The sequence below is a fragment of the Oreochromis niloticus genome, unplaced genomic scaffold, assembly GCF_001858045.2.
Source record: "Oreochromis niloticus isolate F11D_XX unplaced genomic scaffold, O_niloticus_UMD_NMBU tig00000327_pilon, whole genome shotgun sequence".
Classification (NCBI taxonomy): Eukaryota; Metazoa; Chordata; class Actinopteri; order Cichliformes; family Cichlidae; genus Oreochromis; species Oreochromis niloticus.
Window position 1 is genome coordinate 4,623 of NW_020327125.1, and position 27,232 is coordinate 31,854.

The following is a 27,232-nucleotide window of genomic DNA, read 5'->3' on the forward strand; positions in this document are numbered from 1 at the left end:
CACACCTGAGAGAAGCTTCGTTCCTCTTCTTCACAAATGATTCCAGACAAAATCTGTTTGGCACTTCCATTTTTCTTTTTTTCGTAATCCTCCAATTTTCCACTGGTTTCACATGGTCAATGTAAAATTTCTAAGAACAGATTGTTTTGACTTTCATGTCCATAAACTTTTTCCAAATTTTGTAGTTTTATAACTTAAATTTTTTAAGGGGACTTATAATGCCAGCATACTCACTGTCACGGTCTTGAATAGTCATATTAAATTTAAATACAAGCTCAGGTTTCAAATTCATACACATCAGTATGATGTCAGAGATAGGATATCTCAAATATGGATTTGGGATATGAAATCAATCCTTATTTGGGATTGGATATCCCAATTATGGATTGGCGCTCTGACTCAACTCAATCACCAATCCAGATTCCAGTCTGGTTTCCTAAAACTTTTGTTTGCGAAGTGTGGCCAATCAGAAGAAAGTTTCACGTTCGAGGTTGGGGGCGCTAGGTCTGGCCGGATGGCTCTCCGGACTCAGTCAGGTGATGGGGGTATGTGGCGGGGCATGGTCTGTGGTGGTGCTGCACGGGAGGCGGACGCACCTGAGCGGCATCCGCAATCATCCTCTGCCGGCTTAAAGTCTGAACTGGGTTCTGCTGTAATTGTTGTTTTTGGTAATGTGTGTGGCTGCGAGCTGCAAAGCTGTAGCCAATTGTAAAACGGCAACCGTAAAAATAAAGTGTGTGTGAAAAGCTCTGTTACATCGAGTTACAACCTGAGTAAGTTGACACTCATCTTAAATGTACTAATATGCACAAACAGCTGGAGATTTTATAAAAGACAACATTTAGAAAATACAAATCCAGATAACTGGCAATTTTTATTTTTTTATAGATTATTGACTTTGTGAAATATTTAATAATCTCATTGTGTGTTTCTTGGGTTGTTTTGGCTGTTGTCCATGGGTGGTAGAGACAGAAAAGCAGATCATCAACACTGCTGTGAAAATGCATCTACATGACTGACTTGTTAAACCATGCCACAGAAACAATATTTTTATTTTAACCTTATTTATGGCCCCAGACCTATATTTTTGGGGGGGATAAGCGAAAGTCAACAGTCTCCAGCCTACGCAGGTGGCCTTGAAGGATAGGGTCAGAGAGTCCAAACACAGTCTTGCAATCTGGGAGAAATGGTTGTTCCAGCCAGCCATTCAGCCTTCTTTCTGCGAACAAACTGCATTCAATTTTGGAGCTGATCTAATGTCCATCACTGGTCCCCAGATCTATCAATTTCCCGTTGCAGAGTCGTGAACTTCTCCAAGATCTTAGTTATATTGTATTCAAGCACAGTCTGAATACTCACGCCTTGCCCATCGCATCGCCAGCCAGCCCTTGTGGGATTTTGAGCAGCTGTACCGCTTCTTTATTCTTCGATAAGCCAGGGTCGAGCCAACTCTGATCAGCCAGAACCCCGTTATCATGGTTCCAAATAGGTGGATGTCTTTCAAACGTCCTCCATCGAGAGTGTGGCCAGGCACACGACACTCCACTTCTCGCAGCTGTCGTGTGTCCAGCAGCAAACGTCCCTGCAGAACTGGTTTCAGTTTCTTTTAATCCAAGTGTGCAACAAATGAATTAATCAACATAATTAATTTAAGACAAATTACAAACATCCGTGTTACATGCCAAGAGATGTGGCTTTGCGTTTGTGTTCTTTTTCTTATCTTTCAAGTGTCAAGCCTCCACCTATTGGCCAGTTCAAAGTTGATTGGCATGTGTCTATTGGCTGGTCTGGGCACAGTTGGCCAATCACTCTCCGAGGATCACTACAAATGAGCAGCTCCCTGGCCAGTTGGGGGCTGCTGGCTTCTGCTTTATGACAAACATTTGTGAACAGGCTTCTTTGTATTGTGTGTGGTGGGAGGCTGGACAGGTAAGCTGGGGTACCCTATACACTGGTTGTAGTTTTAAACTGTTAGACACGCTAGGTTATGCGGTTGATGCCACTTTTGTATGTTTTCACTGATCTTTTGTCGAGCAGCTAGGTAGGCCTTTTGCTTTGCATTTTTGTTTTAGTTAGGCCCTGGAAGCTATCGACCTCTTTTTGTTTTATTACTTTCTTTGATTTGGCTCAACCGCCCAGTCCTCCCCCCCCCCCCCCCCCCCACCTTTTTCTGCTAAGTTTGGCTATCAAGGCAAGCAACCAATAAATCCTGCCTGATTCTTAACTGACCTGTTGTCCTCCTTCTTCATTGATTGTGGTTGTCCGGTGTTGCTGGCTCCTTCCTACCTCTGCCTCCACCATGGTGGGGGGGACGTAACAATCCGTATTAGATAGAGCCAGTATTTTTATGCTTCTTTAACTGTTACAAATTCAGTGCTGTTTAGTTCTTTTTATTTCTGCTACTGCAGAAGCCTTGACCTCCTGGTCTACATCTACCCAGGGCTGATTTGCTGATGTCAGCCAAGTCGTCAAGCTGGGACACGTTCTGAGGTGTGTTGAAGTCACTTTTGGATTTGACAACTGACGTAAGTTTCCTCAGTCAATCTGCCGATGCTTTCATCACCCCCTTGCACGCACCATTTACCTGTCCATTAGTTATTGTTAAGCTCTGGCTCTCTGGGACAGTATGTCCTGTTCTTGTCCTGTCTTTCTTTCCTCACTCCCAACCCGTCATGGCAGATGGCTGCCCCTCCCTGAGCCTGGTTGTGCCAGAGATTTCTTTTTATTAGAAGGGAGATTGTTGAGGGTTTCTCTGTATCTTTGTAGGGTCTTTAACTTAGAATATCAAGTGCCTTGAGGAAACTGTTGCGGTGATTTGTCATTTTATGAAAAAAATTGAATCAAATTTTATTTTGTGTTTTTAGCTAAATGACAATCTTTTTGGCCACTTAATTATGGTGTCAAAATCTATGGGTGAAACATACCTTTATTTATTTTCATGTTTAATTTCAGCTTAATTTCTGTTCATTTTGTGCTTTCAATCTACTTTAAAGGAAATAAAAATAATAGATATCTTTAAAAAAGACAGGAAAGACTTCACTAATAATGGGAGTATGATTTTTTTTTTTTACATTACTGCCATCTTGTGGCCACAGTCGAGAGCTCGAATTGTTTTTTTGTTTTTTTGCTGCAGCTATCTCTGTTTTACAGGCATGTCAGTCTCCGATAACCAAAGATGGAAATGGGCAAGCAGAGAAGCCAGCAGCTTTATCTGGTAGTTTTTACATGCACATTGTGAATAAATGGCCTGCATTTGTATAGCGCTTTACTCAGTCCCTAAGGACCCCAAAGCGCTTTACACTACATTGTAAAGCTCTAACCTTTGACTGTGAGCTCCACCAATTTGATGACATCCTCCACAATGTGGTGCATCTCACGTGTTGGCACAGAGGCAGGCCTGAGGCACGGAGAGAACGCTGGAACCGCTGTTTTTTTTTTTTTTTTTTATTTATTTATTAGTTTTAAACTATCAAATTAAATCACAATTTTATTCTGCAAAATTAGACAAGATGACCCCACAGAAACATCATTCTGGTCACTCCCAGCGAAAACCTTAACATTTTCAGCTCTGCCACCTCGGCTTCCTGTCTTTTTGTTAGGGCCACTGTGTTGAAACCATACATCATAGCAACCTTCATTTTCACTATTGATGATATCCTTCTGTCACAAAACACACCTCACATTTGTTTCCACCCACTCCACTTAATATTGGACTTTGGAATTTTTTCTTTTTATTAAAGCCCTGCTAATTGTTATCTGGTGGAAGGTCAGACAATTAGCCAACCACTACTTTAGATATTATGAAATGTCTGAATTTCTTAAAATAATTAGATAAAGAACATACTTTGGATTTTCCCCAGTAAATAGTGGCACTGTAAGGTTATTCCTCCTGTATGTTTGTCTTTTGTAGACTGCAGTAATCCTGACAACTTTTTTTTTTGTATTAAAACTTTGTCCATTTTGACTTTTCATATTCCAGCTGTACATTCTTTTAAAAGCAAATCTTTGCATTTCCAGAACGGATAAACTGTCACTTGTTTTTGTTCACAAATCTGACTCTGAAACACATTGCGTAACACCGCGGTCTAATGTCTCCTTTAGGCCACTGAGGGATGATAACACCAGTGCAGAATTTGTATCTGATGTCCCAGTAACAGCTTAAAACATGCAGTGGTGTCAGCTTTTATTTCAGTGTATGTGGTAGTAGTGATGACATAATACAAAATGTGACATTTATATAAAACATCAGTGCTGTACTTCCTGTACAAATTTGTGGTGTAAGGTTACACCTGAACAGATATGTGACTAACAATGGTGCAACTATTCAAACAATTTAAAGTAATGGTGGTAACAATAACAAATCATAAATAAAATGCTCTTTACGTATGACTGAATAAAAGTAAATGTAGAGTGACGCAAACAGACACATTATACTGCATCATAATTCTTTTTATGACACACCTGTTCTCTTGTGTCTCAAACAACAAGTAATAAGAAACATTATTAGCACAAGAAGACTGTGAACTGAATGATACTGAGCATGAATGATTACAAACAAACAGCAAAGAAAGAATGAGTTGTGTTGGTGTGCTGGACTTCTGAAGTACACAAAAATGACCCAAACATCCACAAGATTTTACATTTTTGACAGTTTATTTGGGAAAATTATACAATCACTTACTGACCCTTTACCAAATGATTTTCAATATACACTTACAGACATAACTAAATAAATGGCCATAACATACCTATCAATCAAAGGAACCATACCCCTACGTTTAAGCCTCAGCAGTAGCCAAATACACTAGGAAAAAAAGAAATCATAACAACTGTACAAGTTGTTATGAGGAAATCTGTACTTTCCATTTGATTTTTAAAATTTTTTTCTACTATACTGTCTAGTTGGGCATTTTAACACAGAAGTCTGTTAAGATGGACTCACTTTTGGAGCCAGTCTCAAAAGGGTTCTTCTGAAGCTCAAAGTAAGGAAAAACACAAAGAATATGATGAATATAACTATATGATCTTATATCCCTTGAAGGTTGTTTTTTTTAATGCTAGTAAAGTTTTTAATATAAAGAATTGTGTTAAAATAAAATATCTGCATCAAGCCTTTTTAAAAATGTATTTACTGATTAAAATTACACATTTTCTACCCTGTGATTCTGAGGAATTATGGTTGGACATTGACAATACAGGTGCACTTGAGGTCTCTGAAGGAGGAGCAGTCAAAGTCAGCCAGGAGAGTCTTCTTGCCAGTCTTCTTGGGAAGTAAGAAAAACGTAACACGAAACCTGTGGCTTGGTTTCAGATCTGGAAGTCTGCGGGAAACATAAGAGTAATACAGAACAGTTAAGGTTAATGTTTAATGTGGCAAAAGCTGGTGTTCCTAGAACTGCGACGGCAGGAGGAAGCTGCAAGATGGGCCAAGGAGGTGAGCAGAAGTTTCTCCAGTGGAATTTTGCTGTCCTGATTTCAATGGCACATCCACTGTTTTACTCCTTAAACAGCTGGAAATGTGTGGCCAAACCCTATGACACACCATTATGGAAATCTCAGGGACTGCTGAGCACTGTAGTCAGTGGCTAGATAAAGGGGAAAGACCCCAGCTGAGCCCCGAGGCGTTAGGGACACACACCCAGGTGTGATCAGCTTCTGTGTCATTTGAGGTGGTGTGAAGACAGAAAGAATGCCGTTGCTACATGAAGGAAAAACTGGTGCACACAACACTTGTGTAAAACTGTACACAAGCATTTAGAATCCAGATAAGTTTAAATTATGCACACACACTTACATGCATTTTTGCTCTCCGTCCACAATACCACTTCCAGAAATAGTCAGAGTGCAATCTGTCAGTGTCTTGTTGACTGGGTTCATGAAAACCACTTCAGCAGTTGTGCTTTGGTTCACTCTTGCCAGACTGGGAGTCTAAAAGACAAAGATTTTACAGTTTAAAAACTTTTGCATATGCAGTACTGCTCTCAACCAAAAATTAGAAACCATAATGTCACTTTCGGTTTATGCAACTTCTGCTATAAATATGACAGCCCACATCATACAACACCACAGATACAGGAGGTGCATGTTTTATACACAGTCATGCACAAAGAAAAACACTCACTCCCTATGACCATCATGCATGATATCAGATAAAGGTTTGGGCACACTCAAGTGTTCCATCCCAAAGGACAAATATGAAATTTGGTATACATTAAAGACTGCCAACTGTAATAATGTGACCTAACTCCTCATGTAGCAATCAGTTTCAGTTTAACTGTACCAGCTCCATGACCAATTACTTTTAAATACAAGACATGTCAACTGGCAGCGATGGTGCTTTTTGTTTTTTGTTTTGTGCTAATTAAGCAAGCCTTTAGCCTTCTAACATACCAAAAGATGGTGATTCTGTCAAAATAATTTCCTGCTTCTCATAATGGCACAGATAGTAAACAACATGCCGATTGTAATTATTACATTTAGTTATTATTTGCTCAATGTACTGCTATGCCCACAAAAGGAGAGAGGCTCTAGCTTCTCTCTCTAGGAGGGGGGCTGCCTTTAAGCTGGTAGGGTTGGGCCTGTAAGGTCAGGCTCCCAATTTTTTCTTATCATTGAAGACAGGGCAGACAGCCAGAATTTTATATTTCATTTCACATAATTATATTTATCATTAAAACAAGTACAGCAGGAGATAACAACAGCTGTGAGCTAATGTGTCAGTTGTTCTTCGAACAAAGCTACAGAATGATTACAGAGTGAGAGAGATGGTAGTTTTTTACTCACTGTGATGGAGATTGGAGGATCCAACAGAATGACATCATTCACTGCTAGGTACACATTTTTCGGCTCCAGCTTATCTGTGACCACAGCTGAAATCTTCATGCTGTCAGAGTGCACCATGTGCTTATGGTACACCAGGAAGGGGACCAAGATAGGGATGGACAGATCTGGAGCAGACAGAGGGAGAGAATTATAGTTGTTGCAGTCTCTCATATGACCTGACCTCTCAATCTGTCTTTGAGGTATCTCTAATCTAAGAATAAACCCCACCCCACAAAAAACACTTGTGTTCAGATAAAGTCCTAGCCAATTGACTCACCTTTCCCAGGCAGCAGTGTCTCTTCCTTCACCTCACTCTGGATGTTTTCAACCGGTGAGCCATTGTATCTCATGGCCTGGACGCTGATATTGATGGACACAGGCCTGGCAGTGTGGCTCTCACTGTTCAGCACCAGCTTCAGACTCACGTCCTCACCGTCCTTTGGCTTGGATACCTGCAGCACCACAAATAGAGGAATAAGGTACAATTCCCTGTGCACCAGGTTTATTATGCATAATTCCCTAAAATATGATTAAAAAGATATGCTTAAAACAACAGCTTGTGAGATTTGAGTTTTCTTAATTTAGAAAAGCACTTTGCTTTTAGGCAACAACGGTAATGCTCATCTCCTTTTGAATAAGTTGTGGTTTTGGGGTGGTTTTTTGTTAAAATTGATTTACAATAGAGAGCATTTAGCACAGATAGTTCATAGCCTTTGCTAATTTTAGCCAGTGGCTATAAACAATGACTGATTCATAATTAGACAGTATTCAGTGTGCTTCATGCACAAGATATAGTTAAAACGTAAAGTTTTCATTCTCATTAAAGCACATACAGTAAAGATGAATGCAATCCTTAGTTCCAACAAAAACATTTGGCCCAATCACCACCACAGTTGTTAACATTAATGCTATTTGTGGGCCTCCTGATGACATTTCAAAAGAAAACTTGTCAGATGATAATCCTGCACACAGCCAATCCACCAGTCATTCATCTAACTGGCTGCTCAGCTAGAGCAGGACAAGTGTGCTAAAATGGTCATACTGTAGACACTTGAGTATAGAACTGCATATAAGAGATAACACATTTCACATTGACAGTGCTTTTTTCAGTCCTTTTTATGGTTTTATGGGGTCTGGTGGATTGGATGAGCTTTTATTCATTAACTGTTTTGGTCAACTTATTAAAATTAATTTAAAAAGGCAACAGAGGTCACTTTTTGTTACATTTGTAATAATAATTTTTCAGAAAATCCACACACCAAGATAATAGTAAGTACTAAATATATATTTAAGATTCACTTAAATAGAAAAATAAAGAGATACAACAGGAATTCTGTGATGTACCTCTTTAAATTGCATGTATATTTTTGGCCGTGGAACGATGCCCCCAGGAGATGTTCCGTTGGTACTGTTTGTGGTCCCGTCATTGTCCCTTTTCTCATTATTTCTGGAGAGGGCATATTTAAATACGGTTCTCTCCTTCTCAGTGCCTGTGGGGATGGAAAATGTTGTTGAGTTCAAAAGTCACAAATTAATTTTATCAAATAATATCAAATGTTCAGACCATAATGAAATGTGTTTTTGAACCTTCTTATTAATTACTGATGAAGTTAATTACATCAGACAATCAAATGACCAAAAAAACAATCTTCATCTGCAATATATTTTGCAAATTCCTATCCGGTTGTTCAGTCTGACGTCACTAGCCGTGTCTGGGCCTAAACTCTGCTGGAGGTCCATATATCAAATGATCACTGTGGCATTACTGAGAGTTAAAACACTGTCTAAAGTCTTTCATCTTTAATAAAATGATCAGCGTTCTTCTCTACCAGGTGTAACAATTGAGTTTAACATCCAGGCATCCATGAAAACGGAATTTATGACATTTAACAGAGTTAGAAGTTAGCAAGAAGTTAGCTCGCTAGCTTCCATCTAAATACAATATAGCATGTCCTGACTGCAGGGGTTTAGAAACAAATTCAAACGTACAGCTCTGCTGTCACTTCCAACATAAATGAAGACAGAAAACTAAACAGCAGTGACGTTTGTAGGGTTACTGAAGTTTGGCTAGCTGGTATATAACGATGTGCTACGTGACCGCTAGCGACACAGCTATGTTAGCATAATATAAACAAGCTAACTTTTTTTCCACTCGATAAAAGTTAACGTGAGTGTTCTCAGTGGTCAGGAACAAATGTAATCGCATGGCAGGATGCTGTAAACGGACCAAACTTCAACCAGGAGAACAACTGAGATAATCCATCCACAATACGAGGTTAGTTATTCATATACTGCTGCATGGGCTGTGCTGTAGTTACATCGTAAGGTTTTAAAAACTGAGCTTAAATAAATGATTAGCGGTAATAAAAGCCGAGGGAGGTCAACGGTGATCACTGAATGTTTTTAGGAGCTTTTTGAGATTAAATAGAAGAAAATACAAAACATTAAACATGTTAACAACACAAAAGCCATATTAAACGAAGACTACTTTAGGCCCGGAAGTAGGATTCGTCGCGTCATCACTGAACAACCGGATTACTCCATTAGGTTTATATAGTTGAATTTTGAAATTCCAAATAATACAAAATGTGACATAAATTGTGAAATAATTCACAGAAATAACTTTAATCTGAAAAAAGTAATAATAAATTAAAATTCTATAAATCTTAACCAATGAAAGTCAGACATTGCTTTTTAACCATGCTTCAACTGAATTATTTAAAAAATAAATGCATGAAACAGGCCTGTACAAAAATGATGGTACCCCTAGAAAAGAATGAAAATAATGTGACCAAAGGGACATGTTAATCTAAAGTGTGTTCACTAATCAGCATCACAGGTGTCTACAATCTTGTAATCAGTCAGTGGGCCTATATATAGGACTCCAGATAGTCACTGTGTTGTTTGGTGACATGGTGTGTACCACACTCAACATGGACCAGAGGAAGCAAAGGAAAGAGTTGTCTCAGGAGATTAGGAAGGAAATCATAGACAAGCATGTTAAAGGTAAAGGCTATAAGACCATCTCCAAGCAGATGGAGCAGATGTTCCTGTGACTACAGGCGCACATGTCATTCAGAAATTTAAGATCCATGGGACTGTAGCCAACCTCCCTGGATGTGGCCGCAGGAGGAAAATTGATGACAAATCAAAGAGACGGATAATCCGCATGGTAACAAAAGCCCAGAAAGACTTCTAAAGAGATCCAAGCTAAGCTTCATTCTCAATGAACATCAGTGTCAGATCGCACCATCCATCGTTGTTTGAGCCAAAGTGGGCTACATGGGAGACGACCAAGGAGGACACCATGGTTGAAAACAAATCCTAAAAAAGCCAGACTGGAATATGCCAAACTACATGTTGACAAGCCACAAAGCTTCTGGGAGAATGTCCTGTGGACAGATGAGACAAAAATTGAACTTTTTGCCAAGGTACATCAGCTCTATGTTCACAGACGGAAAAATGAAGCATATCAAGAAAAGAACACTGTCCCAACTGTGAAACATGGGGGAGGCTCAGTTATGTTCTGGGACTGCTTTGCTGCATCTGGCACAGGGTGTCTCGAATCTGTGCAGGGTACAATGAAATCTCAAGACTATCAAAGGATTCTAGAGAGAAATGTGCTGGCCAGTGTCAGAAAGCTCGCAGGTCATGGGTCTTACAACAGGACAATGACCAAAAACACCCAAGAATGGCTAAGAGGAAAGCATTGGACTATTTTAAAGTGGCCTTCTATGAGCCCTGATCTCAATCCTATTGAGCATCTTCGGAAGGAGCTGAAACATGCAGTCTGGAAAAGGCCCCCTTCAAACCGGAAACAACTGGAGCAGTTTGCTCATGAGGAGTGGGCCAAAATACCTGCTGAGAGGTGCAGAAGTCTCACTGACAGTTGCAGGAATCGTTTGATTGCAGTGATTGCCTCAAAAGGTTGTGCAACAAAATATTAAGTTGTGGGTACTATCATTTTTGTGTCCAGGCCTGTTTCATGCATTTATTTTTTAAATAATTCAGTTGAAGCATACTTGAAAAGCAATGTCTGACTTTCATTGGTTAAGATTTATAGAATTTTTATTTATTACTACTTTTGTCAGATTAAAGTTATTTCTGTGACTATTGTGAGTTTTTCTTTCATTGACTGAAGGGTACCAACAATTTTGTCCACATGTGTATAGTTTCATAATATCAGGATGGCAATGGACGAAATGGTCAGCTCAAATCTTTGAGTTTCTGTCAGCTGAACCCACCTTCCTTGTACTTGTACTTGTCTGTGATGTCCAGCCTCGTGTTGGAGCCAACAGCCTTGGTGGAGATGTTCTGTCTGACTGACTTGGTGTCAGAGAGCATTTTGTCATTGTGCCATCAGCTTTACACTGAACACGAAGAAAGAAACAATTTAGAACACAAAACTGGACATAAAACATTTCTGCCAAAGACTTCCTACTAAATGTGATATTCATGTATTCATAGAGTCAAGCTATGTATACTAACCAGCCAGTCAATGCAGTCAGCATTGACCTCAGCAAAGACAAATGGGACATCATATTTGAGATCGGTTTCTCCATCCAGGATGGCTTTGACTGGGGCTGGACCGCAGCAGTATACACCTGCATATGCAGAGCAGCCCATTCAAACAAAAATCAGTGTTCAAAAGCAATACTTAGAAATTAATCTTATTTTTATGATCAATAAGTAATAAAACAAAGGAAGAAACAGTTGAGACAAGAGATTTCATACTGTCACTCTTTTCCTGTGGTGTTGGATCCACAACTTGCCACCCATCATATTTTCCATCCTTTGCCAGGTCAGTTCGGGTCATCCAGCACTCTAACCAGACGTGGAAGTTCCTTAAACACATACAGAACACAGCATTCCGATGTTGGATTGATTGGAAACTCAACACTGGATTTAGAAAGTCCAGAACGGTCAACAGAGCTGGACTACGTGACAGCATAAGGAAATTAAAGTGGTTGATCAAAAACTGGAGGGTTGATGATTTTGACACATTGCGGTTAATTTAAACATAGACAATTACAAAGAAAGCTGCACCAAAGAGTAAAACAGTTAAATGTGAATTATAAAATATTAGGGCTCTCTCTTCTAAGTCCCTTTTATTAAATGATTTTAATGAGTGCAGTCAGTTGCCCATAGACATTGCCTGATGAGTGCCAGTGACTAAATAGAGTGCACCTGTGTGTAATCTAATGTCAGTCCAAATACAGCTGCTCTGTGATGGCCTCAGAGGTTGTCTATGGCTGTGTCCCAATTCAGGGTATGCACGCTTGAAGTACGCATTTCAAGTGCGATTACGTCACCGCCACGAGACGACGGCTGTCCCAGTTCAAAGTGTACTTCAAATGCATACTACAAATGCGCCGTCGATTTCCCCAAATATCAAGCGTGGTCCGGTACACGCTTCGTGGTCCCATATATCCCACAATCCATAGCGCGGCGGTGGGTGTGGATAATTTTGCCGCAAAATACGGCAGAAGGGAGCGGCTGAAGAGTGAACTGTCAAAAGTAAGTACTGAATATTATGTCACTTATTTATGTGCGAATGTTTAAGAACATTAAAACATTACTGTTGGCCACATGTCGGCAAAGTTATGTGACATTAGTGATGTTTGTACTTTCAGCGGTAACTTGGTTTTAAAGCCTCTACTTCTAAGTATATATGTAGTTGACCTTAATCTTACAGAGAATGTGATGATTTTATGGATAATTAAAGTCAGTCATATATCCACAAACACAACAAGCTGAAAGTCAGTGATGCCGCTCGGTTTGCAGTCCTGAATATGACGGCACAAGCAGGATTCACTGCACTGTTAATGTTAGCTCTGTTATATTGCTGCCTCTGTTCGGTGGTGTCGAGCCAAACGGACTTTAACATGTGTTTGAACGAGCTGACGGTTCACTCGTTAAGCTGAAAGAAAGACGCTTTAATCACAGGAGTCACACATGTGTCCACTGTACCATCTGGGAACTCTTCTTGTTTAGCACTCGTAATAACACAAACACTAAATCCTCCTTCTCTTGTGCTGTTTTGTAGCAGTGTGTACACCTGAGACTGTCACCTGTCTGTCTGTCCTGCACTCTCTCTCTGTTTCTTTCTCTCTGATTGTGGAATAAAAGTATGAACATGTATTTATAAGTTACACTTGTGTTTGAATCCTGCAGCTTATCACTCATTTGATTTCCATGTGTGACAACTGCAAGTGTCCAGAGTGAGGACAGACTGAGGGACCCACTGCTGCACATCATCTGTGAGGCTTTGCACCCCTGATGATCCACCAGGACAAACTCAGCAGTGTGTGAGGAAGAGGAGGAGGAAGAGCCAGCAGCAGCTGACAGATGGAGAGAATAGACAGACTGTTCCCTGTTTGTGAAGGAATGCTAGGAAAGTTTAAAATAACTAATTGTCTGTCCTGAATCAGTCTTATTAGGTAATGTTCAAATAATGTGATCATCCCAGTGTTTTCAGTGTGGGAGAAAGTACTCAGGGCCTTCAAGTTACACACTACGAAAGGCAGCAACAAGTTTAATATTCAGAAACCTAAAGTATGTATCAGCAGCAGGATGGACCTAAAAATAAATGTTTGTTTCAGTTCTATGAAGCTTTGAGTATTTTGGATTAGTAGTACTGCTGTGTTTGTTGCATCATATTGCTGTAATTGTTTATATGCTTTATATATTCTGAGGTAAGTTGATCTATAGTGTTACATCATATTCTATAAGGATGTTATGTGTTTGTATACTTTCTGCCCAGTTTGACCCATTTAGCAGAAGTCAGCCTGTTTAAGGCTCTGATATCTATTCTGTATGACTTAAAGCAGTTATGACATGGTCTGATTTTCTCACCCAATAAAGGAATATTTCATATATCAGTGTACTCTTCATTCTATCAGAAACAGTTATCACAGCTCGTACATTTTCTTTTTACACATATATGTAAGCATTGAGCCAAATTTAGTAATGCCAACATATTAAAAGAACAATGTTTGTCTCTTATATATAATACATCTGTATATACACTGTCAGAGATACTTGTCTTTGAGTGAAGATTTAAGGTGATAGGAAATATAAATAACTGCTCCTTGCATCTTTGACCCAGAGTTCAAGCTCATATATATATATATATATATATATATATATATATATATATATAGAGAGAGAGAGAGAGAGAGAGAGAGAGAGAGAGAGAGAAGGCATCGGTGGGCAAGAGACGAAAACAGGGCGTTGTTGGAATGCTACTACGCAAGTAACCCTGGCGGAAGGGGTTACATGAATAGGATGAGGGACCTATGGATTCTTCGATACCCAACATCCACAATGACGGCGAAACAACTAGTAGCTCAGTGTTCCAACATTCGAAAGAAGGGACTGCTCTCACAGCTAGAGATTGACGAGGTACAACATAAATGCTACGGCAAGGAGGAGTCAGGACGCCAGGTCAGGGGGAGATATCATCACCCCCACCCGAGATTGGGTACATAGCCCCAAGTGCGATAGGAGAAGGATCGTTGAGTGCGTGAGGAACTGACCTGAAAGATAGGATCATGGCCAAGCTTGAAACCTGGATCCCCCGTAGCCGGTTACCAAGATTACGTGAAGTACCCTCAGAAGGTCTGCTAGATGATGTTAATGCAGCACTACGGATGATACCTACAACCACCATTACCGACACTAACAAGCTGATCTACACTACGGCAGCAGTGATCAGTGAGATGCTTGGCTACAAGTTGAACAGCCACAAGGGGCAGTACCCTCCATGGAGAAGGAGGCTAGAGGGCAAGATCAAAGTAGCACGAAGGGAGGTTAGCCAACTAACGGAGTTGCAGAAAGGCGCGACAAAGAAGGTGCATAAGAAATACAGCAAGCTGTCCATACCTGAGGCCTTGGAAACTGCCAAGCAAAGACTCACAGCCTTGGCCAGCCGCTTCAGGAGGTACACCAGAGAGATAGAAGGCAGGAGAATAAACCAGCTGTTCTCCACAGAACCAGCAAAGGTGTACTCTCAGTGGCAAGGGAACAATAACAGAACAGCACCACCAAGGTTGGAGACGGAGCAATACTGGAAGAGCATATGGGAGAAGGACGCAACCCATAACGGCAATGCTCAGTGGCTAGTGGATCTGAGGGCAGACCATAGCGACCTCCCTGAACAGGGTCCAGTAACCATCACAGTGGCAGATATCCAAGAAAGGGTCTCCAGTATGAAGAGTTGGACAGCACCAGGGCCCGACATGGTTCACGCCTACTGGCTGAAGAAGCTGACTGCACTCCACGAGCGTCTGGCAGCACAAATGAACCAGCTGCTAGTTAACGAGAGACACCCGGAATGGCTAACCGAAGGTCGGACGGTCCTGATCCCCAAGGACCCCAAGAAGGGACCGGTCCCATCCAACTACCGACCAATAACCTGCCTCAGTACTACATGGAAGCTCCTGTCAGGCATCATATCGGCTAAGATGAACAGGCACATGGGTTAATACATGAGCGGGGCACAGAAAGGGATTGGCAAGAATACCAGAGGCGCAAAACACCAGCTACTGGTAGACAGAACAGTCAGCCGAGACTGCAAGACCAGACTGACCAACCTGTGCACAGCCTGGATTGATTACAAGAAGGCCTATGACTCAATGCCCCACAGCTGGATACTGGAATGCCTAGAATTGTACAAGGTCAACAGGACCCTGAGAGCCTTCATCAGGAACTCAATGGGGATGTGGCACACAACACTAGAGGCCAACTCCAAGCCCATAGCACAAGTCACCATCAAGTGCGGGACCTACCAAGGAGATGCTCTGTCCCCACTGCTGTTCTGCATAGGCCTGAACCCCCTCAGTGAGATCATTAACAAGACTGGCTACGGATACCGACTACGGAATGGAGCGGTTGTCAGCCACCTCCTGTACATGGATGACATCAAGCTGTATGCCAAGAGTGAACGAGACATCGATTCACTGATACACACTACCAGAATATACAGCAATGACATTGGAATGTCATTCGGACTGGAGAAGTGTAGTCGGATGGTAACAAAGAGAGGGAAGGTAGTCAGAACTGAGGGGATTGAACTACCAGAAGGCAACATTGCAGACATAGAGGACAGTTACAAGTACCTGGGGATCCCGCAAGCGAATGGGAACCATGAAGAGGCCGCTAGGAAAGCTGCAACCACCAAGTACCTGCAGAGGGTCAGGCAAGTCCTGAGGAGTCAGCTGAACGGTAAGAACAAGATCCGGGCCATCAACACCTACGCCCTGCCCGTGATCAGGTACCCTGCTGGGGTAATAGGCTGGCCAAAGGAGGAGATAGAAGCCACTGACATAAAGACAAGAAAGCTCCTTACCATGCATGGAGGATTTCACCCCAAGTCCAGCACCCTGAGGCTGTACGCTAAGTGGAAGGAAGGGGGCCGGGGACTGGTGAGTGTCAGCACCACAGTCCAGGATGAGACAAGAAACATCCACGAATACATCACGAAGATGGCCCCAACTGACAGCGTGCTCAGTGAATACCTCAGGCAGCAGAAACCCAAGAAAGAGGAGGAAGGCGAGGAACCATCATGGAAGGACAGGCCCCTGCACGGTATGTACCACCGGCAGATAGAGGAGGTGGCTGATATCCAGAAATCCTACCAGTGGCTGGACAAAGCTGGACTGAAAGACAGCACAGAGGCACTAATCATGGCAGCACAAGAACAAGCTCTGAGTACAAGATCCATAGAGGCTGGGGTCTATCACACCAGGCAAGACCCCAGGTGCAGGCTGTGTAAAGATGCCCCAGAGACAATCCAGCACATAACAGCAGGGTGCAAGATGCTAGCAGGCAAGGCATACATGGAACGCCATAACCAAGTGGCCGGCATAGTGTACAGAAACATCTGTGCCGAGTATAACCTGGAAGTCCCGAGGTCAAAATGGGAGATGCCCCCAAGGGTGATGGAGAATGACCGAGCTAAGATCCTGTGGGACTTCCAGATGCAGACGGACAAAATGGTGGTGGCTAACCAACCGGACATAGTGGTGGTAGACAAACAGAAGAAGACGGCTGTAGTGATCGATGTAGCGGTTCCGAATGACAGCAATATCAGGAAGAAGGAACACGAGAAGCTGGAGAAATACCAAGGGCTCAGAGAAGAGCTCGAGAGGATGTGGAGGGTGAAGGTAACGGTGGTCCCCGTGGTAATCGGAGCACTAGGTGCGGTGACTCCCAAGCTAGGCGAGTGGCTCCAGCAGATCCCGGGAACAACATCGGAGATCTCTGTCCAGAAGAGCGCAGTCCTGGGAACAGCTAAGATACTGCGCAGGACCCTCAAGCTCCCAGGCCTCTGGTAGAGGACCCGAGCTTGAAGGATAAACCGCCCGCAGGGGCGTGCTGGGTGTTTTTTTTTTTTTTTTTATATATATATATATATATATATATATAGATAGATAGATAGATATAATCTGACAATACATATAATATTGTCCATATTATATTAACATTACCACAGTGAGATGACTTAGTCTCATGAACAACATTAGCTAATTATTATTTACTAACTAATCTTGAAATGACTGTTCAGTACAGAAATGAAGCCCAACTATCATGTTTTACAGTCCTGTGGTCTCAGCTAATCAAAGTGATGTCATGTCAAAAATGAATGACCAACGAAACATTTTTTCTTCTTCATTTCTGTCACACAAAGCTGTATGAAACGTTTCCCGCGGTTAGTATCATGGTTGCTAGGCAACCTGAACAGCGCGCCGAAGGCTAGACCGTCCCATTTTACAAGCCTCTCACTTCCGCACTTCCCGTACTTGTAGTACGCACCGTACGTAGTACGCGTAGTGTGCGTACTTCAAGCGTGCATACCCTGAATTGGGACACAGCCTAAGAGAATACTGGGAGCAACAACACCATGAAGTCCAAAGAACACACCAGACAGGTCAGGGATAAAGTTATTGAGAAATTTAAAGCAGGCTTAGGCTAAAAAAAGATTTCCCAAGCCTTGAACATCCCACGGAGCACTGTTCAAGCGATCGTTCAGAAATGGAAGGAGTATGGCACAACTGTAAACCTACCAAGACAAGGCCGTCCACCTAAACTCACAGGCCGAACAAGGAGAGCGCTGATCAGAAATGCAGCCAAGAGGCCCATGGTGACTCTGGACGAGCTGCAGAGATCTACAGCTCAGGTGGGGGAATCTGTCCATAGGACAACTATTACTCGTGCACTGCACAAAGTTGGCCTTTATGGAAGAGTGGCAAGAAGAAAGCCATTGTTAAGAGAAAACCATAAGAAGTCCCGTTTGCAGTTTGCCACAAGCCATGTGGGGGACACAGCAAACATGTGGAAGAAGGTGCTCTGGTCAGATGAGACCAAAATGGAACTTTTTGGCCAAAATGCAAAACGCTATGTGTGGCGGAAAACTAACACTGCACATCACTCTGAACACACCATCCCCACTGTCAAATATGGTGGTGGCAGCATCATGCTCTGGGGGTGCTTCTCTTCAACAGGGACAGGGAAGCTGGTCAGAGTTGATGGGAAGATGGATGGAGCCAAATACAGGGCAATCTTGGAAGAAAACCTCTTGGAGTCTGCAAAAGACTTGAGACTGGGGCAGAGGTTCACCTTCCAGCAGGACAACGACCCTAAACATAAAGCCAGGGCAACAATGGAACGGTTTAAAACAAAACAGCACCTGTAACCGGAAGGTCGCCGGTTCGATCCCCGGCCTTTCTGTCCTGGCCTTTCTGTCCTGGTCGTTGTGTCCTTGGGCAAGACACTTTACCCTACCGCCTACTGGTGTTGGCCAGAGGGGCCGATGGCGCGATATGACAGCCTCGCCTCTGTCAGTCTGCCCCAGGGCAGCTGTGGCTACAACTGTAGCTTGCCTCCACCAGTGTATGAATGTGAGCGTGAATGAATAATGGCATTGTAAAGCGCTTTGGGTGCCTTGAAAAGCGCTATATAAATCCAATCCATTATTATTATTATTATTAAAACTGCTGTTCACAAACGCTGTCCATCTAATCTGACTGAGCTGGAGCTGTTTTGCAAAGAAGAATGGGCAAGGATTTCAGTCTCTAGATGTGCAAAGCTGGTAGAGACATACCCTAAAAGACTGGCAGCTGTAATTGCAGCAAAAGGTGGTTCTACAAAGTATTGACTCAGGGGGCTGAATAATTACGCACACCCCACTTTTCAGTTATTCATTTGTAAAAAATGTTTGGAATCATGGAATTCCAATAAAATTGATTCATGTTTGTGGCTGTAATGTGACAAAATGTGGAAAAGTTCAAGGGGGCCGAATACTTTTGCAAGCCACTGTATCTGCATAAAACAATCAACACAGTTCAGAACAATGCAATTTAATCCACAGTTGACAGATGTGCTTTCTCACACGGTAAACTTGAACATTTTTAAAAACAAACCAGCTTGGAACTAACACGTAAATAATAATGTCTCTTGTCTGCTGCCTTATATTTTGCATATATTTTGCAATTTAGTTTTAAATTTTCATTCATCTGAGAAAATAACTCAGTTTACTTTGAGAAGATCTATTTCTATGGGAAACGCTAAACATGGGTAAACAAGTGACACTAATCACATAATGAAGGCTCTCTTCTGTTTAAATACACCTCTGTTTAGCTACCATTTCATATTAAAACGGGATTACAGTCACACTTATTCTCTGCATGACAAAATAAATGTTCAAACTGATTTTTTTTCTAAATTCCATCTCAAAGTACATCAAGATACAAAACGTCACCCAGCAAAAAAACTAGTCATTTCCTTTAGTACTTTGTGACAATGAAAAAAAATGCCGTCCAAAACGATAAAAAAACGAGTTCCTCTCTGCACAACCAGCTGAATGATATAAAGCCCACAACTAAGACAGGAATAGCTGGTACTAGTTGGTTAGCATTGACTGAGCTTTCAAAAAAGAGTGAACGAGTGACTAGTGCCCTAGTCTGGGTAACCGGTAAACAAAGCCTTGTTTCTTCTCTATCTGAAATAACAGCTATTTTTAATCATGATTGGTGACCCGATCTTGAACCCAGCTGAGATAGTGCTAGCTCTGATCAATGATGTAGTATTGAGACTCATCATCTTCCTGAGTTGACTGCAAAATAAATAATCTCATACCACACTTGTCAATCACAGGAAAAGAAGAACATGAATAATGCAAATAAATTATAAATCTTTGTTTATTTTGCCCCCCCGCCCTCTCTTTTTGTTTTCTTGCGCTGGCAGGTTATCTGTTGCTCAAAGCAATGGAAGAGGAGACACCGATAATTGAATATCTAGATAAAAATCACATTAATCAGTATCAAGTGGAAATGAAGGAGAATCGACTCTCTTCATGTCTTTTTGACAACTCAAACCTCCAAACGCAGAATTGAACTTTTCACTGCATGTAGCTATGAGTGCCGAGCTTACTGTCTCCTCTGTGTGTTTTGACTACTAATGAGGAGAGGCTGTCAGGGGAAACGCTAGTAATTATCAAGGCAGGAAATGCTTTTTATTTTGTCGCTTACCTTGAAAACCTGCAGACACTTTTGAAACTAACGTCTGATTGCGCTGTGTGGGAATCAGAAGCTGGAGCGCGATGATGAAGACTCGTGCTCTTACCTTGAGTTCCTTGTGAGCCTGAGCCCTCCTATAGAGAGCCTTGACATTGTTGCTGTCAATCACCAGCGCCTCGTCACAGTCTCTGATGGCGTCTCTGTACTGCTTCACTGACAGGTAGCACAGCGCCCTAATCACACAACACACAGTAAACCACATTTAAACATCTGGGCGCGTCTTTAATTGAAGGTCAAGTCAAACAATAATGTTGCCATGATGTATTAATTATTAATCTGAAATGCTTCATTACATCTATAACGCTCTGTGATCAGAGCACTCCAAAATGGATGAATCTGAATTCATATTTGCTTTCAGGTTCTTCAAGATTATTCTTTTTTTTTATCCAAGCTTTTATTTGACTGACACACCTAAAGCTTTACGTTTAAATGCTTTCTAAGCCTCTTCATTTGCTCATTTGTCACTGAAATATTTTTAAATTTGAACTCCATTTCAACAAACTCTTTAAATAATATCCAGCTAATGTGTTTTTTGTTTACTTTTTACTTTTTAATTTATATTTACCTTAGTCCAGGGCTCCATCATGTGATTCAGACTGATTAATAATAATAATAATAATAATAATAATAATAATAATAATGGATTGCATTTATATAGCGCTTTTCGAGACCCTCAAAGCAAATTCCACTATTCATTCACTCTCAGATTCTTTACCATTCATTGTCAGAAATCCACATTAAGGATACTCGAAAGAAATATAACAAGCTAAGGGGCAGAATTCATGTCACAGTGCGGCATAGAAATAGAGTCCCGGCACTTCTTTAATATTTAATTTTGTGTTTGTTATTGTTTTCTAGTGCTACTGTGTTATGTTTACTCATCTCAAAAAGTCAGGAAAGACTTAAGTGTAAAGTAATATCTGTGTACTGAGCTAATGATTTTAGCATTTTTGTGTAGTCACGCAGAAAAAGTTAGTCCATATAAGCTACAGCTTGCAAATTTCAGCAGCCACTAAAAAACAGGCTTAATAGGCAATGGGCATTACACAGAAAGAGCCTAACATAGTACAAATACCTCCTGATTAAATAAAGCAACTGAATATTAAAGCAGAGAAAAATAATCAAATCAAAAATCTTAAAATATATATTATGAATACTGTCATAGGTATGCAAATTACTTTAACACATTTTCAATGATATTAAAATCATCCACTTTTGTGAACATGTTACTATTCTTATATAGTCCGTTTTTTTATAACTGCCAAAGCTATATTTAGTTAAATCTGTAGGAGTCTTTCTTTTAGAAACAAACAAACAAAAACACAGGACCAAATAACATATGATGGATGATATATTCGTTGGAGCAATATTAAATCCAACACTGCAGAGACACAGATGCTGATGCTCAAGGCTCACCGGTTGGTGTAGGTGGTGACTTCTGTAGGGTTGTGTTTGAGGCTCTGGCTGTACTTCTCTATGGCCTTCTTGTGCTCCCCTTTCTTCACCAAAGCATTGCCTTCTTCTTTTAAGGCCTGAGCTTTCTTTATCTCTTTATCACTGGGAGCTGAGGAGAAGGTAAGTAAAAGGTGGGGGCATAAAAAGAGAGTTTGAATATGATAATGCTGCTCCATCTCTAAGTAACTTAAAAGAAAATCCAAAGAAAGGTCATGTTTTCATGAAGCTGGTCAACTCTTTGACACTAACAAGGAACTCAGTCAATTCAAATCAATTCTGTAAGAATGTAAATAACATTTCTTTCCATAAATCTATGTACCAGGTTTTTTTGTTTGCGTTGTGCCATTCTGCTGAGGTGTTGGGCTTGGTTGGGTGGCGTTGCCTGCAGACATCTGGGCAAGTTTCTCCTTCACAGACAGAGGAACTGTGGGAATGGGAGGAAGCTTTTCTCTCCATGACGGACCGTCTGTCTCTGTGAGTGCCTTTGTCATCCTGAGAAACAGTACAACAGTGACAAGAATGTGAACAGAGAAGAAGCTGAAAACTTTTTGTGCGTCTGCCCACAAGTTCAGGAGTAAACCAAGGAGTCACTCTACAAAACATCAAAAATGCTGGGAGTGCTGCATCACCCTAGAATTAGGTGGCAGATTTGGATATTTATCTGTAAGCTTTTATGATCTTTTTAAAAAATATTTACTTCAATTAATGGAGCTGGCCAATAAGCGATACTGTGAAGACACTTCTGTGAATGTATTTACAAATACTCATGTGTAGGTCTAATGTCAGGTCTGTGTATTTTCATTATGGTTTCATAATCTCTTTTTTGGGGACGGTGGATTACAGAATGGTGTTTAAAACCTACAACAGACCAAGAAGATGCATAAACCATCTGTTTTTTTAAACCACCTAAAACAGATATTTCTTTACTGATATTTCTGCAAATCTGTAAATTGTAAAGTGTAAACTGATTAGATTTGTTCATTTGAATCCGGAAAATCGAACTCGGAAACAACTGTGATTGGTCTACTTGGCAGTAATATGCCATACAAACACATTATGTTGATATTGTTCACAATGCGATTGCATAGGCTCGTATTGCAAAGCTGAAACTTAAAGGAATTGACGGAAGGGCACCACCAGGAGTGGAGCCTGCAGCTTAATTTGACCCAACAAGGGAAACCTCACCCGGCCCGGACGCCGGAAAGGATTGACAGATTGATAGCTTTATAGAAACTCAGAGATGGTAAATTTTATATTGTAAGTTAAAATATAACCATCACTCAGCCAGCTAACAGACAACATACCTGTTGGTGCCATCGTGAGCTGCTGCTATGTTGCAGTCAATCTGTAGAGCAGTTTTGTAGTCTACGTAAGCCTGCCTATAACGCTCCAGAGCTTCGTAGGCAGCAGCACGACGAAGCAGAGACTTCACATTGAACTGAGATAACTCCAGAGACCTGAAAGAAAACATGTTAAAATCATAATTTAGATAATATTTTGATAATGAACAGGCTGAGAATGGGCGTATCGTCATTAAAAATTTAACAATAAGCTTAATGGACAAAGCTACAGAAGTCCATAAACAGCTGTAACAGAACAAAACATTCCTTTTATTTCATGTACTTGAGCGTCTCCCATATATTACATTACCAAAGGTTGGATGTTCTCACAACAATCAAACACCCCAAATAAGAAAATCAGGGTGTAAGATTTGAGGAAAGAAAGATGCATGAAATACAAATTGCATCATCACACTCACATATTGCAGTCTTTCACACATTCCCCACAGTTGCCATCCTTCAGGTAGCTGGCTGCACGGTTTGAATACAAAATGGCCAAATCCTCTGGATTCCTTTTACCTTAACAGGAAGAAAACGGTGTGTTTAAGAGCAGATCGTCAAACAACAAATAACCCTATTAATCTGAAGACATGTGCAACTGTTAGAAAGAAAACATTCATTAAATGACCAGAAAACACAAATCACACAACACAGCATTGTAATGTTGTCAAGCACATTGTAAAATACTTTTAAGTCTGAAGTCTCTACTTATTGCAGCATAGCATCAATTCTCAAAAACTGCTTTGCTGTTCCCTGATGCGACCGTGGCTCAAGAGTTGGGAGTTCGCCTTGTAATCGGAAGGTTGCCGGTTCGATCCCCGGCTTGGACAGTCTCGATCGTTGTGTCCTTGGGCAAGACACTTCACCCCTTGCCTACTGGTGGTGGTCAGAGTGTCCGGCAGCCTCGCCTCTGTGGCTACAATGTAGCTTGCCACTCACATTCACCAGTGTGAATGACTGGATATGTAAAGCGCTTTGGGCCCTTAGGGACTAGAAAAGCGCTATACAAATACAGGCCATTTTACAATAGCCATGTTTGAAACTGCGACTAGCGAGGAAGAAGAGGGATTTGATACAATTAATGTTGCACTTAATTCTTATAGCATTTTGCCTGTACTGTAATACTAAATACTAATTGCAGTACTAATTGAACTTATGTGTGGAGCTCTGCACACATAAATGGAGGAAGCAAATAGAGAGACAACCTAGACTGAGTATATTCATTTGGGATGTCAGTGTACACACACTGATTTCCCCAAAGAGGTTTAGTCAGAGCCAATGGAAAGGAAGAAGAAAATAAAAGAGCATTGGTTTTACATTAATATGGGTTTCATTGTATTGTTTAAGACCTTTTTTACTAGCTATCTTCTGCTGCTCCCTTATTCACAAGGGTCACCAGAGCAGGTAGCTTTGCATATTTGTTTTGGCAGAGTTTATGCCAAAAGCCCTTGCCAGCGCAATAGCGCAAACTCCACAGTATTGCAGAGCACAGAAACAACTGCATTATGTTGTTAACACAACTTCGGCCCTTTGCAAGCATGCTAACACTAAGCTAGCCAAGGACCCAGAGCGATGTAAAAGCTGAGTAAATACCAAGCCCTGAACTCAAACCCTGAACTCAAACCCTGAACTTCAACAGGTAAAAAACAGATGAGCAGTCAGGCTGCAGCCTCCGTTTCTACTTCTATTTTTATGGAGAAACACAAAAGTAATGTAATGTTTCTACAGTAGAATCATAATCACTGTGAAGTCTCCTTGTGCTACTTTTCATCTTTACTTTGTGTTCATAATTGAATAATAAGAGAAAGACTGTATGTGTGTCTGCATTAGGATAGGGATTTTTGTTGAGGAACAGGAATGTGCCAGTAGGTTTATACTGTTAACTGGTAACTATCAGGTCATTTTACAGTAGTGAAACGTTAAAGTAATGAAAGTTATAAGCAAAGAATCTTATAACAAATTACTTCCTCTTGGGAGTAGTGGAGTACTACATTACAATGTACTGCATTTCTTTTTAGAAAAGTGTTCTGTGTAATATCTCCAAAAGTTGAATCTGTTCATCTGGACGTAGCGTTTTGTGGGAGAAACGTTTCGTCACTCATCCAAGTGACTTCTTCAGTCTCAGCTGACTGCAGGTTTCCCCAACCCTTATAAACAGTACATTTGCATAATGACTGAAACCAGCCCACAGAAGGAACATCTGGACCCACTGAAGGTCAAGATGAACAGATTCAACTTTGGAGATTTACTTTCCTGGATGATTGAGAATGCATCAAGACGTTCTGTGTAATATGTTTTTTGAGTAACAACCTCAATACTACTGATCAGCAAATAGGGGAAATACCTCCAGCATGCACAAACATTTGACTACCACATGCAATTAATCTGCATGAATTTAATGTTTTTGGATATGCTGCCTAATGATGGTGGTGAGTCTCAAAGGAGCCAGTGAGAACCGAATGAGAAGACAACATGAACCTTTAATGGAATTAGAACCACTAAATTGATCAATTTCCATCCCTAGGAAAATGCAGATTTATACCAAATAAGGTCACAGGAACATAAAACGTACTTCACACTCATTCTCAGTGAAGTGCATGCACGCTCAGGTTATAATACTTACTGTTCTTCTCCAGCGCTTTGATTGCCTGACTGTAGAGATTTGTGGCCTCGCCGTATTGGCCTGTCTTGCCAACTTGTTCAGCTCAGCCCAGCACTTGGACTTCTGTTTTGGTGGCATGTCTTCTTGCTGTCTCCTATCTAAAATGATACAGTAATGGTTGCTTTATATGTGGATTAAAACATCAGACAATTCAGTGTAACTGAAATGACTCATCAATGAAATACTGGATTTCTATTCATTCAAAGGAATAATGTGGACCTCCCCACATCTGTGTGGCGGCTGAATGAGCCACGTGTTTCTACAACAATCTTGTAAAAAAAAACTGATATATTAGTTGTTACACACAGCTTGTTTATGTCTCAGTCAAAAGAATCTTGCATCTATATTTTTGCCAAAGATGCTTCTTCATGTGAGAAAGACTGTGTAGCTCTCCACACAGAAGAAGACAGGTCTGATGTTAGTGATGACTTGTTAAACTATTAGATCTACCACAACAAACATTTCTCAATGATACCCAGACAAGAGTCAGAGAACAACGCCCTATAGCAGCGGTCCCAACCCCCGTGCCTCGGACCGGTACCGGGCCGTGAGAGTGAGGCTCAGGTGTGAAATGTATGGTTTTCGGGGTTTTTATCGGTTTTCAGCGTTATTTTGTTATCGTTTTTATCGTTAACTCGGTTTTCCTGGGTCTTTTCGCGTGTGTTATGAATAAATCTTCTTTTTTCGGTACCGCACTAGTTTTATTTGTTGTATTTATCCGCGACACCTTATTGCCGGTCCGTGAAAATATTGTCGGGCATAAACCGTCCGTGGCGCAAAAAAGGTTGGGGACCGCTGCCCTATAGGATTTAGCTTAATAATAAATTCTCATCACTACAGGTTAAGACAAAACAGCCATATACCATCATTGTTGAAGATCAGCTTGAAGTTTGTTTGTTTTTTATTTTAATTTTGTTACTGTATTCATCAGTGTTGGCCTGAAACGACAATTAATCTGAAAATGTGTGAAATTATTTTGATAATTAGTTCATCATTTTTTTTTAAGTAAAACTAGAGGGAAAAAATACTTTTTTAGATTTTTAGTTTCTCAAAGAGATTTTCTGCATTCAAAACTAGACAATTGTCTTCGGCTTTTGTTTTGTGCTGTAGAGAAACTGAAACAAAATGTTACAACAAGCCATATACTGAAAGTAATCACTACTTATAAAGTCTATATTTTATCATCACTTCAATATAAAAATTGTACTATAAGCACGCCAGGAGACTGCTGATAACACTAATTCAGAGAGTAATTTTAATTACCAACACTATATAGTCACATTCAGATGCAGCAATTTTAGATTGACTAACAAAAATATGTATCAAATAGCTTTGCTTAATGCACAGAGGCTTATTTTGTTTGAGGCCACTGGCAG

General features: G+C 40.9%; 1 protein-coding gene, 1 long non-coding RNA gene and 1 pseudogene across 2 annotated transcripts; 1 reads left to right on the forward strand and 2 right to left on the reverse strand.

Annotated features, from left to right (window-relative positions):
- The first annotated feature begins 1,850 nt into the window (after positions 1–1,850).
- LOC109197872 (uncharacterized) lies at positions 1,851–4,088 on the forward strand. Its single transcript, XR_002058895.2, has 3 exons — positions 1,851–1,929; positions 2,409–2,525; positions 3,151–4,088. It is a non-coding gene; the product is annotated as an uncharacterized LOC109197872 (long non-coding RNA).
- Positions 4,089–4,615: 527 nt separating this feature from the next.
- Positions 4,616–11,166, reverse strand: LOC109197870 (protein-glutamine gamma-glutamyltransferase E-like). Its single transcript, XM_019353623.2, has 6 exons — positions 11,067–11,166; positions 8,167–8,312; positions 7,100–7,274; positions 6,784–6,947; positions 5,795–5,928; positions 4,616–5,321 (listed from the first exon to the last, which is right to left on the reverse strand). The coding sequence occupies exons 1-6, from the start codon at positions 11,164–11,166 to the stop codon at positions 5,174–5,176; spliced, it is 867 nt and encodes a 288-aa protein (XP_019209168.1). The 3' UTR covers positions 4,616–5,173.
- A 9,135-nt stretch (positions 11,167–20,301) lies between these two features.
- On the reverse strand, positions 20,302–25,934 carry LOC109197871 (mitochondrial import receptor subunit TOM34-like; annotated as a pseudogene).
- Positions 25,935–27,232: the final 1,298 nt, after the last annotated feature.

What these genes read in the sequence shown, in the direction of transcription:
- LOC109197870 (XM_019353623.2), bottom strand. Translation starts at nt 11,166, where the DNA reads ATGCTCTCTGACACCAAGTCAGTCAGACAGAACATCTCCACCAAGGCT. An exon ending in CAAGTACAAGTACAAGGAAG is followed by an intron (nt 8,313 to 11,066) that starts GTGGGTTCAGCT and finishes CCATCCCCACAG; the next exon opens with GCACTGAGAAGGAGAGAACC. An exon ending in GACGGAGAGCAAAAATGCAT is followed by an intron (nt 5,322 to 5,794) that starts GTAAGTGTGTGT and finishes TGTTTCCCGCAG; the next exon opens with ACTTCCAGATCTGAAACCAA.